Source organism: Lutjanus erythropterus, chromosome 9, assembly GCF_056507025.1.
Source record: "Lutjanus erythropterus isolate fLutEry1 chromosome 9, fLutEry1.hap2, whole genome shotgun sequence".
In the NCBI taxonomy this organism is placed as follows: Eukaryota; Metazoa; Chordata; class Actinopteri; order Lutjaniformes; family Lutjanidae; genus Lutjanus; species Lutjanus erythropterus.
Window position 1 is genome coordinate 32,705,854 of NC_139325.1, and position 19,865 is coordinate 32,725,718.

Here is a 19,865-nt window from a genome sequence, read left to right on the forward strand (position 1 = left end):
AGAGAGAAAGCGCTACTTGATGTCTGTACGCACACATGAAACAGAAACAGATTTGTACGTTTTTGTGTGTGTGTGTGTGTGTGTGTGTGTGTGTGTGTGTGTGTGTGTGTGTGTTAGTTTATCTTCCACACTCACCTCCTTCTCTCCACATATATGACTGACAGTAGAGCCAGAGGCGGGGCTGGAGGCGGGACCTATCACAGAGACGACGCCTTTGGGAAGAATCTGACACACTGAAAGGGGAAAAAGGAAAATAAACACCGAATACGCAGAGACACACCTTTCCTCTGCTTCATTTTGATGGCAGGCAGCACAGAGCTGGCATACAGTAGAGGCTGCAGTCAGGGGAAAAGTATGGAACTTTAAAATGCAGTGAAAACTCAGAGGATGCATAATGATTTCAGTTTAACCACTGATTCTATTGTGGTAGTAAAAATCTCCCTCATTATAATCTGATTTATTTTGAGATAAACACTTCAAGAACTACAGCAGGGCAGGGGTTACCCGCTACTATTATTCACTTGTTCAGACATTTAGACAATTTTTAAGACATTTTGCAAAAATTATATGTCTGGCATTAGAATAACACGAACAGATTGATGGTTGCCTTCAATTAACAAATGCCAGTTTGAATTATTAGCCTTTTTGCAGGAGGACATTAACGTGGGAGACTGTTAAACATTTCTGTATTACATTAACTACTTTGCTCAGGAATGGCTCAAGTAATCACTATGTCTATGATTCACTGTGCAAGAATAGATTTTACTGATCAAAACCAAAACCAAGTGACAACAAATGTTTACATTTAGGCATATGTGAAACAGACTTTTTTTGTGATACATTTATGCCAGTTCAAAAAAAGGCACATTTTTGATTTATTGATTTTGCGTTTTTCTGCCATCATCTCCCACCTTTTCCCCTCAAATGAATGCTTAAAAAGGTCAGGCTCAGGTACTGCCTCTTCATCTGAAGCCCGAGAAAGATCAGCTAAGGTCATAACCTACCATGTCATTTTTTAAATTGTTTTATGAACAAACCATCTATCTAATAAAGGTTTTTTGGCAAAATGCCACAAACTCCTGCTCCTCTACATGTGAGTGCCTGACATTTGCTCTTTTGCACATATTTCAAATGTCTCCATTATGTTGAGTGGGTACATGAATGATTAAATGACAGGTTATGTTCATTGTCTGTCTTATACTTGACTAACTGAACAGCTTGTAGCTACCGTTCAATAGCCATAATGTCCACCTGACACCTGTTCACCCCAAAATCCAAAATACTTATTTTTCTTTCCTCTGGCCTGTAGTGTGCCAAGTGCCAAGTTTTGGGGATATCAGCCATGGAGATGTGTGCTTTCTTATAATGGAACTATATGGCACTCACTTGTGATGCTCAAAGCACCAGAAACACATTTGGAAAAACGCAACAGCAACGTCTCTCTCCAGAAATCATGACCTGATTACTCAAGAGATAATCCAACAACCTTGTCGTGAGCAGTGTAGGAAATATGCAGTCCTATTTGAGAGAAGGCAGACATATTTATGGCCAATATCTCCAAAATTCGTTAACTCACACCAAAATCATCTGGATGGATAAACAGCATGACAAAAATATGTACACTAAATTTTGTGGTGAACTGTCCCTTTAAGGTTTTTATCAGAACACCACACACTCCTGCTCCTCTGCGTGCCTGAAGTTTGCCCTTTTGCACATATTTGAAATGTCTCCACTATGTCGAGCGGGTACATGAATGATTAAACGACAGGTTGTATTCATTTTCTGTCTTTGACTTGACTAATTGAACGTCTTGTGGTTACGGATCAATAGCTGTAACAGACTCACATGTCCACCTGCCACAGACAATTAAAAGAGACAAGAAAATACTTAAAGGTACGCTTTGGAAAATGCGCTTATTTTGCTTTCTCGCCACGAGTTGGATGAAAAGACCATTGTCTCATGTCTGCAGGGCTGACGCCTTCTGATCATTTTATGTTGTTTCAGTGTACTACTAGCATATTGCTAATGTGGCTATTCCCACAGGCTGGGACAATATTGAATGTTGTTATGTTGAGGGACAGTCAAGAGAAACAACATTTTGTGTGTGAATGTTAAGCCTCATTTGAAGCAACTAAATAACAAGAGTAGTGAGCTTTCTGTGGAAGTTTATATTGCAGCACGAGCTGAAGTCAGTGTGACCCTCATCGCCAGTGTGTGTGTGTGTGTTGCCTGCATGTAAATTTACTAGATAGATGTGCCCTGAAGGTAACAACATAGTTATGCATTTAAAAGAAATGGTCAAACTGCAGGAATTAATGTTCTTGGGAACACTGTGTAAGTTTGATTAGCACTTATTGAGGCTGACAGGTAGAGATCATTCAGTGCACTGTGGCTCATATAATTAATCTGGAGATGATATGCACCTTCCACAACCAATCGACTGGTTGAAAAGTATGCAGATTTTCAGTTTAGCAGGATTTTCCTTGGTTGACTACAGCCCTAGAAATGCTAAACTAAGCAGCTATATTTTTGTATTTAGAGCACAGTTATGAGAGTGCAGTCAGTCTCCTCATGTAACCCTAGGCGAGAAAACAAATGAGCGTATTTCCCAAAATGTCTAATTATTTCTTTGCAATCAAACATCCACTATTGATTACTATCATAATAGAAGTTTGGCTATGCACACATGGGCACACATCCTCTTGCATACAGAAATACTCATGTTTTTGCACAGTATCTTTCTGATGTGCAGTCAGTTCATGTTCAGTGACAATGTTTTTCGTCTCACCAGTCGGGTGACCAAACTGTGTTATCCTGATAGTCATGAAGCTCTTTTCTTGCTGGTATATTTGGTTGGTATTTTAATTCATCCCAATTAGTCCTCCTCAGTCCCTGCCACTGTCTTTCTGTGTGTGTGCGTGCGAGCGTGTACACCCACACTGCGCCCATTTGTGAATGTGCATCTGGGATGCGTGTGCATGCATGTGTAAATGGCTGTGTGTGCGTGTGTGTTCGCATGAGTGTGCGATTGGGTGCGTGCAAGCGTGCCCCAGACAGCCGTAGCTGTAAGATGATGAGCTCTCTGATCCAGAGACCAAAAAATGCTGCGAGCAAACAAGCCTGTCAGAGTCTCCTGCCCATCGGTCAAGGACACACACACACAGACACACACACACACACACACACACGCCTGCAACTCAAGCATGCACATATGTAGACAACCCTTCTCAAGCACACATAGACATTTTGCCAGTAGCTTGTGGCAGGGTCAGTGACCTATTAGAATGGGAGCAGGGAGTCTCTGTTTCCTCAGTGACTGGACTCAGCAGTTCTTCTTCTGTCTTTACAGACTCCATTCAGCTTTAACTCTGTATATCAATACACATTTCATGCAGCGGCCTCTGCGGTGTGGCGCTGCCTTCTGTTGGCCTGCACTGCTGGTCTGTATTAGTAGTTGATGATTTGTTTTTGTCGTGGCCTGCAGAGTAGACAGTGCCAGCTGTTACTGGAGGGCACTGGTCCACTGTTTTTAATGAGGCGGGCTTACTGGCCCATTACTAGTCTCCACTGACATGTAAACTAATCAGCAGAAGCCCTTACTGGTTCCTAATCACATGAAAGTGGGGGTGCTTTTATCATTTTAGTCATTATCTGAGGTTTTGCCTCACAAAAAGGCAGCTTTTTAGGAAATGGAATTATTTTTCTGGGAAAATATCTGCTCCTTCTAAAAGGAATAATTAGATTATTTGAAGTGGGGTTGTATGAGGTACTTATCGATAGTCAGTGTATTATCTACAGTAGTTGGTGGCTGACACACCCCCAGTTCAGATAAGCAGAGAGGGCCACCAGCGTGGAAGCTAAGCAATGAACTGCTGTGAATAGCAGAACCACATAAATATGGGTACCAGTACTCAATACCTTTAAGGTATCAATTGAAATAACCTAGTACCAAGTATTATTGAAAGTCCTCCAGTGAAACGATACCTGCATTCAAGAATTTCCATTTAGATTAATAAAGTTCTATCCATTCAAACCTTTTGATACACAGATGTAGAAAAAAAAGAAGAATATTTATGTGGTTCTGCTTGCAGACAATCACCACAAGCGTTCTTCATAAAGAAGAACAATCAAAAAAATATTGAATTACATACTCCATTGGTCCATCAGTATCACTTTAAGGGTACTGGAATTGGCACCGGTATCATAATTTTTTAACACTCAGCCCTAGGACACTTAAAAACACGTAAAAATCAATCAGTTTAAGTGTAAACTGTATTTAGAATATTTTCACTTTACCTTGCTGTCAGACAGACTTTTCCAAAGGGAAACTGCTGTTATATAAGACAAATATCACTCTCTCTCTCTCTCCCTCAACCAGACTCGTTTGGCAAAAACAGTAACAGGAGTTGCTTATTTGCCTCAATCAGTTAGTTTGCTTGTGTTATTGTGTGACTTTGGTGAATCAGAATTAAGCTTTTAAAACACAAACTAACTGATGGAGGCAGCATTAGACCAGCAATTCTTCTGTTCTATGACATAAAATTACTAATTTTGTCACAGTGGAATGTGGTTTGTCTGGAGAGAGCAATATTTGGCTTATATACCAACAGTCTCCTGTCAGAAAAGGCTGTCTGATGGCGAGGCAGAGAGGTGAAAATATTCAAAATATAGTATACACTTAAACAGATATTGGTTTTTTTTTTATGTGGGCCTTTTTTTTTAGGATGTTACATTACGTTTGGCTGCTGGCCCTGTACACAGCAGTATATCGCTTAGCTTCTAAACTGATCCCTACTCCTGCTGCTTCTCCAAACTGGGGGCGTGCTGACTGCCATCAACTATAAGGACCACACTCACTATGGATAAATACCTCATGCAACTCCACTTCAAATGGCCCTTTAAGTGGAATACAACCTGGACTATTAAGTAGACTGCTGTTCTTTTAATGTTAATATACCATATTACTACCAATATCTACTGGCATTTTTAGAGGCCACTTTTTGCCTGGCTAATTAGACACTACACCCTACAGAACTCTAATGGATTAGGCTGGACTTTATCGCTCTCTGATGGGTTGTAAGAATCTCCTCTACTGGTCTTCTTTGGTGTGCTTCGGCCCCACTTACTGGTGTCAGTAGTGTCGTACTGGGAGTCTTTTTGCAGCTCGTATATGTCCACCTCCACGCGGGCTCGGGCCGGACCCTCCATCATGCTGTTGATGTTCTCCCTGGCCAGAGAGAGCGCCATCCGCTCCCCACGCCCACACACAGACTGGTCATCCAGGATTGCCGCTAGAGAGGCAGGGAGGGAAGGAGAGAAAGGTGAAGCAGAGGACAGAAGGACAGAGTATGAAGATGGAGGGCAGCGAGAGGGGAGAAACAGGTGAAGAGTTAGCAAAAGAGAAGAGGAGTAGGAGATGGAAGATGCTCACATGTGAGTGTGAATGTGTATGTGGGAAGAAGAGTGGGGCTGATAGAGGTATGAAAAACACTGACTGGTGAAGCAATAAAGAAATTTGACCTTGGTCAGATTAGTAGATGATATATAATTCAAACAGTATCAGAAATTAAAGGAATTGTTTGGTATTTTGGGAAATATGTGCATTAGCTGCAGGCTGTCTTCATCAATGCAGTTTGTCTGTAATTACTATATGTTGTCAAGATTCTCAAAAAGGTTCCCCTTGTCATGGTAAATAATTTGAGGTGATAGGATCTGGCTTCAATTGAATTAGTTCGTTAACAAAATACTTGCCAGACCCCTTTCACAGCTGACAAATGCTGCTAATTAGCATGCAGCACAATTTTACCCAGTTGTGTAGCAGTGTTTATAGCTCTGATTAAAGGGAAAAAACTGGCACTTGTGTGGATATCCAGTCAGTGTTGATGGTAATTGTAGTCAACTCAACCAATAAAATCCTCAGTGTGTGCTACACTGACCATGAATGCTGAGTTCTCTTGCTCGGAAAGCTGTGTTGACAGTGTCCACATGTACCAAGATGCATTGCACTCAAGCACCCTAGCTTATAGCTATTACCTTGTTGGCCAAAAGACAGTGTTATATGTATACAGCACAAATTAAGGTTGAACCAGTACATACTGATATCTGTATTTTGTATTTTGTTGTCCATTGTGCAAGGATTGGTTGAAAGAAAACTTTAATTTTACCACAATTTATGTTGTTTGTTGGAAGTATTTGCTTTTGTTGGATGCTTTTAATGTTCCAGCATTTGGCAAACAAAATGAGTATTTCTGGCTCGTGATTTTCAGTTCAGGTCAGTGTGTGAAGTGTTTTGAAATTTAACTTCTGAAGGGACAAATGTGTTCAGGCAAATGAGGAAAAAATAGTTGTTGACGTTCCAGTTTCAACAAACATAATGTACCAATGCCTCCTTATGCTTGTTGTTTGGATAAATTTGACCAGACTGACAAAGACTAAAAGACATTTCCTATATATTTGTATTTTATTTTAGTACACAATAGCTTTTCAGTTAGTTTTTGTTTTTATTTTTATATCAGTTACCTAAAATGTTTTTTCACACATAGTTTTAGTTTTTTGTTCAGTTTTAGCTAACTATAATAACCTTGTCTAGCATGAAATCCAAATCCAAGCCAAGTGGAATAAAACCTGTAGTTCCTTAAAATCAAATACATCACTGGATGCAGAAAGAGCAACAGATTTTGCAGCAGGAGACTTCAGCTTTCTTGGTCAATATAACACACACTGAGGAATTTATTACTTCAATTGACTAAATTTACCATCAACACTGACTGGACATGCACATGAAAAGTGCCGAATTGTTCCTTTAAGTTGCTTCAAAGCATTTAGTCTATGATGTGTTTACATTATTTTGTCTAGCATCTGTGTGCATTGGATGTTTATGTCAGGCAAAAATCCTTAGGGCTTACAGACAAACAACAAAGTCTTAATACTGTGCAGGTATTCTTACACCTGAATCCAGGAGATCCACTGATAATTAAAGGTAGAATGAAAAGGATTTGTCAGTTGCTTTTTGCAAACGCACCAGAAAGATGCTTGATAGCTGAGTTTCATTCTCAGGTCATCAAATACTGATGTTTTGGGTTGGTAAAGAATCCCAAGCACAGCAAAATAATGAGAAATAAAAAGTTACAGGAGGGTGCAGATGCAGGTGACACCACATACTTTTTGTGGGTTGTGAGTGACGGTTGAGAGGAACTTCTTTTTTTGAGTGCAAGTCTATGCATTGTGTTTTGAGAAAATCGTGCACAGTTTGCCTTTAATGCTTATAAAACCCAAAAAAGAAGAGAGGCAGGGATGCATGTGTCAGACAGCTCTTTCTTCTCCTGATGAAGGCTTTTTGTAGTAATTCTGGACTTATTGTTATATCTGCATACATTAATTAGATCAAAAGGCTTATCAAACTGTTCCAGCCAATCACTCTTTAGGTGGTAAATAGTTTTACTGTTCTGAATAAGAACTATTTGGACACCAACAGGTATAATATTAATGGTAATATGGCTTTTAAGTGCTTTGCTGTACTTATTGTACTAATCAAAGTGGCAAAACCCACTTTGAGGCTACAAAGCAGGCTAAAAACAAACCACTGATTGGTCCATGGGGATTAACCAGCCTATTTAAAATCATCTCTCCTTTTGTCTTGTAAAATAACTCGATGGTCTGTGTACCCAGAAATTGTCATCAACTAAATATCTCTAATTGCAAGTGAAGAAGACAGTGTGCGGGAGTCTTTTTGTTCTGAATTGTCAACATACTGTCATCTCCTACGCACCTGTCAGTCTACAGGTGTGCAACAGTTTTGCTCTCTAAAACAAAACATTAAAAGTTTATGCTGATAAACGTTTTAATCCAGATCCATGTGTAGGGACGGAGGGACGACACGACACTCACCCATGCGGACGGAGGAGAGCACGGGGGCCTGACTGAGGGAGCGTGGCGGCATGGTGACTAGCAGGAAGGAGAGGAAGTGTATTGACAGCAGCAGTGCTGGCAGAGCCGGCATCTTCTACTGCTCCTCATGGAGAATGGTCTGCTGGCTGCCTGTACCACCACCTGCAGGAGTGGAGGACACACCGTACGTTACTACTGGACACACAATCATCCTCCTCGCACAAGACGTCTCTCTTTAAATTGTCACCCTGCGGCTTATCTTTAGTTTGCTCTGTCACATTCCCATGTAGTGGGAGCACCTGTAATTTGACAGCACGTACAATAGACTTTCATACTACTGAGCTAAGAAGATGTTCACTGTCATATCACAGAGGCAGCCCGGTCCCATGCACACAGCCTGTGACAGAACACACAGCTCTATTCATGTCTCTGGTGGAAAATCTGCCATTTAGAAGTGACAGGACTCAGGCTTGAAGAGATCTCCAGCGGTCCAAAGACAACATCACAACAACTGGTACCACACGGCACTGCGCACACACACACACACACACACACACACACACACACACACACACACATACACACACACACACATCTAAGGGTTCCAAAAGGGTTCTTCCTGAAGGGCTGAGGTTCTATTGAGAAACATTTGCTTTTGTAGAAAGGGTCTGTCAAGGGTTCTTTGCAAGACTAAGGATTCGATTAAAAACCTTTTTCCTCTTAAGAATCCTTTTTGGAATTAAGTGTTTGTCAGATTGTTGAAGAACTCTTTCGTCAAGGGTTCTCTGGACCATAATATAAAAGGGTTCTCAGTAGAACCTCCTGTGTGACCCTCCCGTTGAACAAGAAAGGCCACTCAAGACAATCAAACGTTTTTTCTGCATCAACGGCCATCAGTGATAACTCTGCTTTTTTGCATGTTGTATAACAGTGAAACATGTTCTTGTATTTGTTTGCAAATGCCTATTTTTAAAGGAGTAGTTCACCCAAAAATGAAAATTCAGTCATTACTACTCGCCCTCATGCAGACTCGGGTTGGGTTTAGTTTTTTACTGCTGAAGTATCAGAGGAAAACAGCGTTGCAGAAATTCTCGAACAGTTGAAGTGAATGGTGACCAGTTTTGAAACGGTAACAAACAACTGAAAAAAGAACATAAGATGCCTCCATACTGCTCGTCTGATGTAATCCGAGTCTAATAAATCCCCGACATGCCAAGTTTACTTAAAAGACGTAATTTAGAGCATGTTTTCAGCCTAAATCTTCACTGTAGATCCTCAGTTTGGAGCCACATTCACATGTGCGTGTATACCTTCTGAACTGCGTGTGTGTGGTGTGACGTTGTGCGAGTACAAGTGAACGGCATGCTGGGACTTGGATCAACATTCACTTACATTATTTGAAAGATTCTGCAACACTGTTTTCCTGTGAGTAGTGTTTTGTTAACTAAAAACCTTAATCCAACCCCCCTACACTACTGGCATGACGGCGAGAAGATAATGACTGCATTTCAATTTTTGTGTTAACTATCTCTTTAGTAAATCCTGTTTGATTTACATGCATCACATCTGGTAAAACCTTTGCTAATCTATTGCTTATAACTCTGGTCAATATTTTATTATCACAGTTAATTAAATTTATCAGTCTATAGTCTGAAGGGGATTCAACCGCCTTGCCTGTTTTTAATACAACAGAGATTACAGTCTAATACATAGATCTAGGGAGGACTAAATTACTTTACATGTGTCGTATAATTTGAATGAATAAGGAAGCCAATTTGCTCTAAAATGTTGAATAAAAGTCCACTGGGATCCATTCCTGGGGCTTTTTTGAATGCAAATGTTTTAATTGTCTGTACTATTCGGCTTCTGATATCTCTGATTTTAATTGTTCTTTTATTTTCAAGGGAAATTTGTTTCAGGTTTATTGCGTCCAAAAAGAACCTGGGTCTAATAAGTTGTTTTCATAAAGAGATTTAAAAGTATCAGTAATATGTTTATTATCCCTGATTAATGCATTTGAGTCGTTATCTTTCAGAATTATAGCTGGTTTGTGTTTTGCATGAGATAAGTGGGTTTGTTTGATTTAAATCTATAGTTATTATTATTATTTGCTCTCTTTAAAAGTAACAATTCATACTCCTGTTTAAGTTAAGACAATTTACCTTCCAACCCCTGTAAAGAAGATATTTTAGCATCTTTACTTCTACGAGTGTAAACTGTACACACATGCACACATACATAGAAACAAACGGTTACATACTACAAAAGCAAACTGATCTCACAAATACAAAGACAACTCCCTTGACTACAAACACAACCATTCAATATACACCCACACACGCCTGAACACACTTACATGTTTTCTATAACCTGGCCCTCACCCCCACCTCTACACAGACACACAAACACAATAAAAAAAAAAGCACACATAAAAAGCTCAGCTGAGCTCCAATGGTGCTAAGCAGCCCTCTTGAGGAGTGACAACGCCTCGCTCTGACTGACAACATGACAAGACAGAGGATGGAGAGATGAAAGGAGGGATGGAGACAGAGGAGAGGAGAAGGAGAAGTGTTGTGTGACGGACAGGCGAGGGTGGCGCTGGTGATGGCGGCGACGGTGGGGGCTGTTGACCTGAGAATGTTTCAAACGGCTGCTTCACCAGTCTGAGCTTTAGACAGGTCTGACAGACAGCTGAAATAGTCAGTTCATGACCTCCAATTGACCCCTACAGCTGTAAACAAGGGGGCGTTGGCGTCATAGAAGAGCGACCTCTGACCCTGACGAGTGCACGTGGGGTTTGGAAATGAGCCGGCGCTGGCGTGTGTTTGTGCGTACATCAAAGACGCAGATAACATGGATTGTCGGTCACCCTGCAGAACGAACATCCCTCCCACTTCCACCTTTTCTTTTTATTGCCTTTTCACTTTGAGAACTTCATTTTCTTTTTTTTCTCTCCGCACTCACCTTTCCAACACTTGTTTAGCTTTGATGTTTAAAGCACATCAGAAAAATCTGCAACCCCGTGCTTTGAATCCCTCTTCATGTCTCATAAATCAACCACATTTCCCTTATTCTCCTCTTTTATTCCTTGCTCTCTATGCAATTACTGACCTCCCTTTCTTCCTGTCAAACTTTACATGCCTCTCATTCTGGGGTTTGTTGTGTCAAAGGGTGGGCAAGTGGGCGCGCGAACATGCTCGCAATACTAATAGCATGCACCATGCTGTGCAGATGGCTGTGTTTCTCTCATTATGGTTACGGCAGCTCAAAGTGAGCAGAGGCAGAGCTTATGCAGGCCATCTGTATATGTGACACAACATACACTTTTAGAAATAACGGTTCCACAAGGGTTATTCCTGAGGGGCTGGAAGTCTAGCCAGAGCTATTTGCTTCTGAAGAACCCTTCTGAAGAAAGGGTTTGTCAAGGTTCTTTGTTCTTTGAATAAGGGTTCAATTTTTTTCATCCCAAAAAAAATCTTTTTGGAAGAAAGAGTTCTTCAAGGATTGATTTAAACTCTGTCATCAAGTGTTCTTTATACCATAATATAAAAGGGTTCTCAGTAGAACACCCTGAATGTGTTCTAGATACCAGCCTTGGGATATAAATAGGTTCTTGCTGTGTTCTAGATAAAAGCTGTGTAATATAAAAAGGTTTTCAGTAGAACATCCTGAGTGTGTTCTAGATGAAATCCTTGGAATATTTAAAGGGCCTTGGTGGAACCCCTTGAGTATGTTCTACATAAAACCCTTGGAATTTAAAAAGGTTCTTGGTAGAACCCCATGAGTGTGTTCTAGACAAAACCCTTGGAATTTAAAAAAAGGTTCTTGGTAGAATCTCCTGAGTGTGTTCTAGTTAAAACCCTTGGAATATAAAACTGTTCTTGGGGTGTTCTGGATAAAAGGCTGGGGATATAAAAAGGTTCACAGCAGACCCTCCTGTATGTTATAGATAAAATGCTGGGAATATAAAAAGGTTCTCAGTAGAACCACCTATGTGTTATAGATAAAACCCTTGAAATATAAAAGGGTTCTTGATAGAAACCCGAGTGTGTTCTAGGTAAAAACCCCTGGAATAACAAGGACAAGGAATATAAGGAATGATAATAAGAACCCTAGGTGCGTTTTTGTTAGCATGCTTAGAAAGTGGAAAGGTTCTGGATAGAACTGAGTGGAACCATTACACTATAGAAAGGTTCTCTGTAGAACTTCTCATAGGGGTGTTCTGGGTGAAACCTTTCACATATGGTTCCAGGTGTAATTCTTTATGTTGGATTCTAGGTAGAACCCTCTGAAAGGGTTCCAAGTGGAACCTTTATAAAAGATTCCATCAGGAACCAAAAAGAGTTCTCCCATGGCCAAAAGCCAAAGAATCTTTTATGGTTCTAGTTAGCACCTTTATTTCTCCGAGAGTAGAATAACAGCCAGCATGTTAGAATAAACGTGCCAATAAATAACATCTGCATCAGAAAGGAAAATGTTCTGTGTTCTACGCTGTTGTCATACTTGTATATAATGGTGTACATGTAACAGACACAGTTATGCAACAGCTGATTATTGTGACCACACAGTGAGATCACGACGGCACGCTGTTGTGCCACACAGCTGTGTATCGTGCTGCACAGTACTCCATTTTTCCATTTCGCTGGTTGTTTCTACTGTATTCTGTTTGCTCCTCACACCAGCAGCCTCTTTCTCAATTTACTCTTCACCAAAGTGTGTGTGAGGCGTCCAGACCTGTGTTTATTCCAGGGCATGTATGGGCATGCGCTTTACCTCGTGTCAGTGTGTGATGGCGTATTGATCGAGCCCAGCTGAAGTGGCGGGCCCTCAGGTGCGGTCAATCAAAACAATGGGGAACCTATCATGGGAGCGCTGCATTTCACAGGAGCCATCTGATTGGCTATTACCAAGAAGCAGATTGCCATGATGACGAATAAGATCCTAACTGAGGCTATGCCTTCATCAATGATGGGATGGAACCGGTGCTATTTCATTGTTATTGAGAGCTATTGACAGCATTAGACAGCGAAGATTACAGCATCTATACTCTGAGGATAAGAAGAAGAAGGGGGAGGGAGGAAGGAGATGGAAAGCCGTGATAGAAGTAAGGAGAATGAGAGAGAAAAAAGAAGCAGAGGGGATGGGCTGGGGCCGATGGGGGAATAAAAGAACAAAATTGAATACAGAGAGAAGAGATTGGAAAGTGTTTTTGCAGAAAGAGAGACGAGGAGCAGGATAGAGATAGAAAGACAGAAGAGCAGTCGTGGAAAGTAACAAAGTGCATTTACACAAGTGTTATATCAATATTATATTTTTTTATTCCACTGCTTTCATTTGACAGCTACTCGCTACTTTGGAGAAATAAAATTAACTGACAAAATATATGATCAACATATAAAATATGAAACATTGTTATAGATTAAGCTCCCAACAGTAAATAAAATGAGCTGCACCTCACCTGGCTGCAACATTAAATGCTGCTTATATGTTCATCAGTAAGTATTATACTGTATATAAGATAAAAACATACTGGGAACAAGTTGTACTGTTAAGATGCACCATCATTACTTCAGTGTACTTCATTACTTTATCACTAATGACAAATTTCATATTCATCACAGCTCTCTGTATGATAAATGTAGTTGGACTACCTACTGACAAGAATTAATAATCATCTCATGATATTCATCTCAAAGGTTCTCACATCAAGTGCCTCACATTCCTCTTAGATCTCTCATATGTACACTATGTACTAACTCCAAGATTCTCTCACTGCTGTATGTGAGTTCCAGCTAGTGGTCGTAGTAGAGGTTAAAATGAAATAAATAAGCTTAGAAACATAAAATACTATCAAAATACTACAATATTTCAAATAAAAATACATAGCATATGAGATCAATGAGATGTCATTTAGTCAAAGTTTTGGCTTTCCTGTATTGTATGTTTCAGTATCAGCCTGCAGACATGATCATGCACTTAACACATATGTCATCCATGAGTACCAGTAGTTACAAATTAAACTGTGATGGCAAGATAGTAAGCAGAGGTAAAATGTAGAAAGTGAAAATGAAAGGTTCAAAAACACAATTGTGGCTCCAAATGGTAACTGTTATGAAGAAAGGTGCAGATCAGGAGGAGAACATGTCGAGCAGCACAGCTAAAATTGAAGTGATCAATGGAAAACCGATCACAAGTGTTGGTGGCTAACTTTTCCTGGTCTTGCGAAGCTGCTGCATTTATTAACTAACACACTGCAGCCTGTACGGTACATTTACTGCCACACTGACCGCTTAATGTTAAGTTTCTGCTCCGCTATGAGCAGTACAGTCACTCACTTCTGCTGCTCGCTCTACCTCACTTGCATGCTGCACCCATATATGTGCTGCCCTATACCTTAAAGGAGTTACACTATGCTTATGATAGTATGAAAAAAGAAGAAAAAAATCCATACTGTCACAGCCCTATATAAAATTATCAAAGTCCTAGATGAGGTACATCCTGAACAGGTTGCCAGTTAATACCATAAGTACAGACCACCTCGAATACTTCTGTACTTCATTAAAATTCTGAATGCAAGACTTTTGTAATAAGAGTGTTTTTACATTGTGGCATCAGTGACTTTACTTCTTCCACCACTGCAGGAGAGTGAGAGAGAGCCAGCAGCTGTAATGTGGTAGTAAGAGGTGGAGGGAGTTGGGCAAACAGACACAGGCAGACAGAAAGAGAGAGCAAACGGTGAGATACTATTTCCGTGTTTAATCTGCAAGGACTGTGTGTCTGGCTGCCGTATGTGCTCGCTTGCTGTAGTAGTAGTACACGGCTGAGTCCCTGTAGCAGTCGGGTGTCAGTCTGCAGGGAGCTGGAGCAGTGAGAGGCCCGAGCGGAGCCAGACTAGTCTGAGCTGTACAGAAAACACAGCTTCTAGCCCCCCCTCGCTCACTTTCATTCTGCACCCTGCTGTAAGTCACCCTCGCTTGCTGGCACTGCTGAGAAATACACAAAAGCAAAAATACATAAATATCCTGACTTGCTCTCTTTCTATGTGTGTATTTGAGTGTGTGTGTGTGTGTGTGTGTGTGTGTGTGTGTGTGTGTGTGTGTGTGTGTGTGTGTGTGTGGAGGAGAGAGACAGAAAGAGAATGGAGGGGACATTCATCCCAGTTGGAGATTTAGCTGTTTGGTGCATGCATTCATCTTAGTGAGTGTATGAAGGCATATGCATATTTGTGTGTGTTTGCTGTTTTGTTTGTGTGTGTGTGTGTGTGTGTGTGTGCTGGAGACTTGGCGGCTTGCTTATAGTGTCTGCAGTGCCTATTATGAAAGAGAAAACCGTAAAATCAGAGATCTTAATTATCTAGAGAGAGCGTGAGGAAGAAGGGGGAGGGAGGGCCTGAGTAGGATGGAGGGAGGGAGGGGAGATACGGAGAAAATCAGAAAACGAGGGAACGCTATCTCGCCTCAAACCCCCAGGCAGATGAGGAGAGGATGAACGGAGACTAAGGCAGAGGAAGCAGGATGAGCGATAGCAAAGGGAGGAGTGGAGGAAGAGAGAGGGATGCGGAGAAAGACAAAAAGGACTCAGATGGAGGAAGGCAGCTTGAGGGGGGAGGGTGAGGAGGAGAAGGAGAGGAGAAGGGTGTTGGTGGGGGGGCTGGCGAATCATTTGTTTTTCCCCTTCTGCCTTATTGTATGACACAAGAAAATCTGACAGTTATCATAATGGAAGGATGAATCATTCCCATAATTGAATTTGCAAGTGGAACGGCTTCAGTAGCTGTGGATTTAAGAAGACTGTACCGCCAGCCATTATGGGACAGAAGTGTTATTTTTCTCATTCTTCTCACAATTAATAGGCATTGTTGACTGGAGAGAGGCCCTGCTGCAGACAGCTGGGCTGCTGTCCCTGAACGGGAATGGTCAGCCAATTTCAGTGCATTTGTTAATCCCAGCGCTTACTGTACTTAAGTAGATTTTTCAGGTATATGTCATTTACTTGAGTATTTATTAATATTTTTTTTATTTAACTCCCTACATTTGAACACAAATAACTAAACTTTCTACTCCTTACATTTTCCAAACAGGCTGGTCACTTCAGTTTTAATGCATCTGAGCGGAATTATTGATTGTTTTTATTTTGCATGATTGTGCATCGCCTCCGCAGCATCAAGACCAATTTAGACTAAACAGATGGAACAATAACCCATAGAAAAACTGTTTCCTTGGTGTATCCATCAGTGCATACCACACATGACGGATGTAACAAAAGGAAAACAACATAACAGAAGCAACAAGATGTAAAAGGTTGATGAAAATGAGGTAAGAAGACAAAAACAAGGTAAAAGATGTAACAAGGCAAAAATGACATCAAAGATGTAACAAGACAAAAACCACATAAAAGACATAAAAAGATGAAACCAGTGTAACAAGAAAATGAAGTAATAAGACATAACAAGATGCAAAAGGATGAAAATGGCATAAAATCCGTAACAAGATGTAACAAGATGAAATGTTGAAACAAGACAAAAACGACATGAGAGACAAGACGAAAACAATCTAACAAGAAAACAAGATAATATGATATAATGGCGTAACAAGACAAAAATTTACATAAAGATGTCACAACATGTAACAAGATGAAAACAATGAATGAAACAAGAAGAAAACAACGTAAAAGCTGTAACGAGACAAAGCCAACATAAAAAATGCAGCAAGAAGAAAATGTAACAAGAAGAAAACTGTAAAAGATGCAACAAAACGAAAACGTTTAAGACATAACAAGACGAAAACGATGTAAAAGAAACAGACCGAAAGGGAGACTCTACTATGAACAAAAGGTGAGGTTCAGTTGAACCACCTATGTGTTATAGATAACACATAACAGCTGGAAGACATGTCCTTCAGAGGGCGACTTTTTAGTTTCGTTGTTTTACTTGAGTAAAGAAATTGAATCAGTACGTCTACTTTTACCAGAATCCTTTTAAGCACAACTATCTTTACTTCTGCTTGAGTAAAGACTGCGTGTACTTGTGCTCCCTCTGACCCCCCCCCCCGACAATGAGGATGAGCTGGGAGCTTGGTTTGGTGTGTGTGTGTGTGTGTGTGTGTGTGTGTGTGTGTGTGTATGATCAGTGTCAGTGGGAGTGGAAAAACACCAGGACCCTTTGCTCACCCCTTTTTGGCTTTTTGTAGGATTAAGTGTTTAGTACTTTGTGTCTGCATCCAATATCAAAGCAGCAGCACATGTTCTTGGTCGCATTGACTCAGCATTTTCACTTTGCACCCATTCGCACTTTCTCCCTCTCCTCTCCTCTTACATGTACCTCTCTAATCTCACCATCTCTGCCTTCTATCCTATCTTTGTCCTCCTCTCTGTGCCACTGTCCCTCTGTTCCCCTTATCCCTTTTGTTTCTGTTGTTTTTGTGGATTATTACATTCACCTTTCCTTTTTATTGCCATTTTCAGCCTTTTGAGAATTTGAATTTGAGGCCTGACTTTACGGTGAGGTTTCACATTTTGAGGAAATAGGATTGATTCATGTGATGAAGGAAGCTTAAATTAGATTTTTGAAAATGTTTACTTGGGTGCAGGATGATGGGTAACAGGTTACATTACAGTAGCTTAGCCATATCAAATAAGAAACAACAAACTGAACAGCGGTATTAAAGAATACAATTAAATACTACTGCAATAAACACAACCTTGTGAAGCTTATTGTGTTGAATGTTTGTTTTGGAGAAGACTTCCTCTCATTCTAATGAGGGGTAAACAATTAAATGAACATCTGACAAAGCAGTGCAATCTAATACAGCAACATCACAAACTGCCACCTTAAAAATTAGCTGAATGAAGGTTTTGAACGCCTCTCCAACCAACATTTTTGCCACAGAACTTTGACACTGGACAGCTCTGAAAAACCGTACTCTACAGACACATTTTTCAACATCCAGTGCACTTTCTTCCTATGTGATCAAAGAGAGGCAACTAAAACCCTTGATTCAAGGTTAGAGAAAGATTGTTGTTAGTTTTTCAAAAGCAAACATTGAATGCCGCACTGACAGAGACTGTGGATTCCTGCAGTCTCCTGTACATTCACCAGACGTGCTACTAGAGTGGCTTTCAAACTTTTTCTACCCAAGAAACATCAAAGGGCCAGCCAAAATCTCAAGGCACATCTGTATTCATATCATATCATAACACATCTTATGCTATGTAAATGTTTATCTTGACTTTCTCATGCCAAATAAAATTTGACACACAACTGTGTTACTCATGAAGTATTTCTAAACAAAATAATTCAAGAATTCATTGGAAACTTTGTAAAACTACATCAGACAGACAGGTCTGATGTGATAGGTCACACAATTAAAAATGAGGTACTGGAAAGGACAAGAGTGAGAAACAGCACTTAAATTTATTGTGTAGTTGTATATTGCAATAATCTAGAATTGTCACAAAATCTCAAGGCGCACCTGGACACTGACTGGAAACCACTTCCTGCATTGTAACCACTGTATATTGCCACTGAACACTGGCGATGGGCATAAATTATGCACGACAAAATCCTGCAATGTGAACAAGAATACCAGGCTGCACAGAAAGTTTTGTTTTTTTTATGTAACTTTATAAACAGTGAAGAAGCGATTAGGTCACTGGCAGACAATTACTCAACAGATTGAAGCAAAAATATAAAAATGTGCTGGCTCCAACTCCTCAAATGTGAACATTTGTTTCATTTCTGTTTCAAATCATTGAGTTTCTTTGAGTTTTGTACTGTCTGTAGGGCAAAACAAGCCGTTTGAAGATGTTACCTTCTGGGTTCTGGGAAAGCACATTTATTTAAGTCCATGACAATTTGTACGTCATGTAATACAGCATATTCTATTTGGATATTCATAATTAGACCTTTTCCTAAAAATGTAGCATATTCCACTTAAGATGAGGGATGTGATGACATAATAAGGGTTTTAGGAGCCTTTCTTTCTTTACAGCATATTCAGAAAATGCATCTCAATTGTGAGTTTTACCGTGATTTATGACATACAACCTCTTCCCTGTTTGCAGCCAGCTCTGTGTATTGCAAATAAAACAACCAGCCAATAGTTTGCAAGGTTGGGATGGAGATGCATGCACAGACGAAAAGCCCACACTTCTGGCTGTGAGGAGAAACATGCCTACTTTTAAACAAGATGAAAGAATCACTCAAATACATGTTTCCTGACTTCTGCCATTTCCTTATTCTCTTTTATGTATTATCTATTTTATCAATCAACTGATTTGGTTTTTCTTCACATTATTATTAACTGTGTTATACTTGGTGCTTTGGCATTACTGTTTATATGACATTTATGCCAATAAAGCCTGTTGAATTTAAATTGAATTAAAATTGAGTAGAATATGAATGGGTTTTTGGATATGCTCCTGTATGTATAAGTCACAGGGTTTCTGCAGGTTTCAACAAGTTCAATTAAAGACTTTTTAAGACCTTTTGAATACTTTTTAAGCCCTATTTCACATCCATATTGGCAAAAAGTGCCAGAATTACTCACTAAGTTATACTTAGTTATGTTTTTTTTACTTCCCATGGGACTCTAATGTCATTATACCCAACGCTCATAATTAATAATAAAGAGTTTTCTTTCAAAATGTGCATCAGGCTTCAAATTCTTTTTTCTGAATGTTAAAAGAAACCATTTTAACTTATTATGTCTAGAATTAGCTATTTTCTGTCTAATTTTTTGATCAGCAGAGATGCAATGATAATCCACAAACCACACTGCGACACACTCGCTGGGTGTGCTCCAATAAATTATGACCAGGTTGAACTGTTTGCATTAGTGGTTATTGGTTCCATATTGGTTTCATTTTTTTAGTCATTACAGTGTACTCAATACAAATTTTTCCTCAAAATACATTTGAAAGCGAGACTGAAGCTAATACAACTTTACAAAAGTAACATTAATTTAATAATCCAAAACATT

General features: G+C 39.9%; 1 protein-coding gene across 2 annotated transcripts in view; it reads right to left on the reverse strand.

Annotated features, from left to right (window-relative positions):
• grik5 (glutamate receptor, ionotropic, kainate 5) overlaps positions 1-19,865 on the reverse strand; it is a 138,057-nt gene that overhangs the window by 50,914 nt on the left and 67,278 nt on the right. For both annotated transcript variants that reach the window (XM_084727179.1, XM_084727178.1), the window contains exons 4-6: positions 7,888-8,049; positions 5,127-5,291; positions 136-233 (exon numbers count right to left, since the gene is read on the reverse strand). In XM_084727179.1, coding sequence (XP_084583305.1) covers positions 136-233; positions 5,127-5,291; positions 7,888-7,999 — 375 coding nt within the window. In that variant the 5' untranslated portion in view covers positions 8,000-8,049. The remainder of the gene's footprint in view (positions 1-135; positions 234-5,126; positions 5,292-7,887; positions 8,050-19,865) is intronic.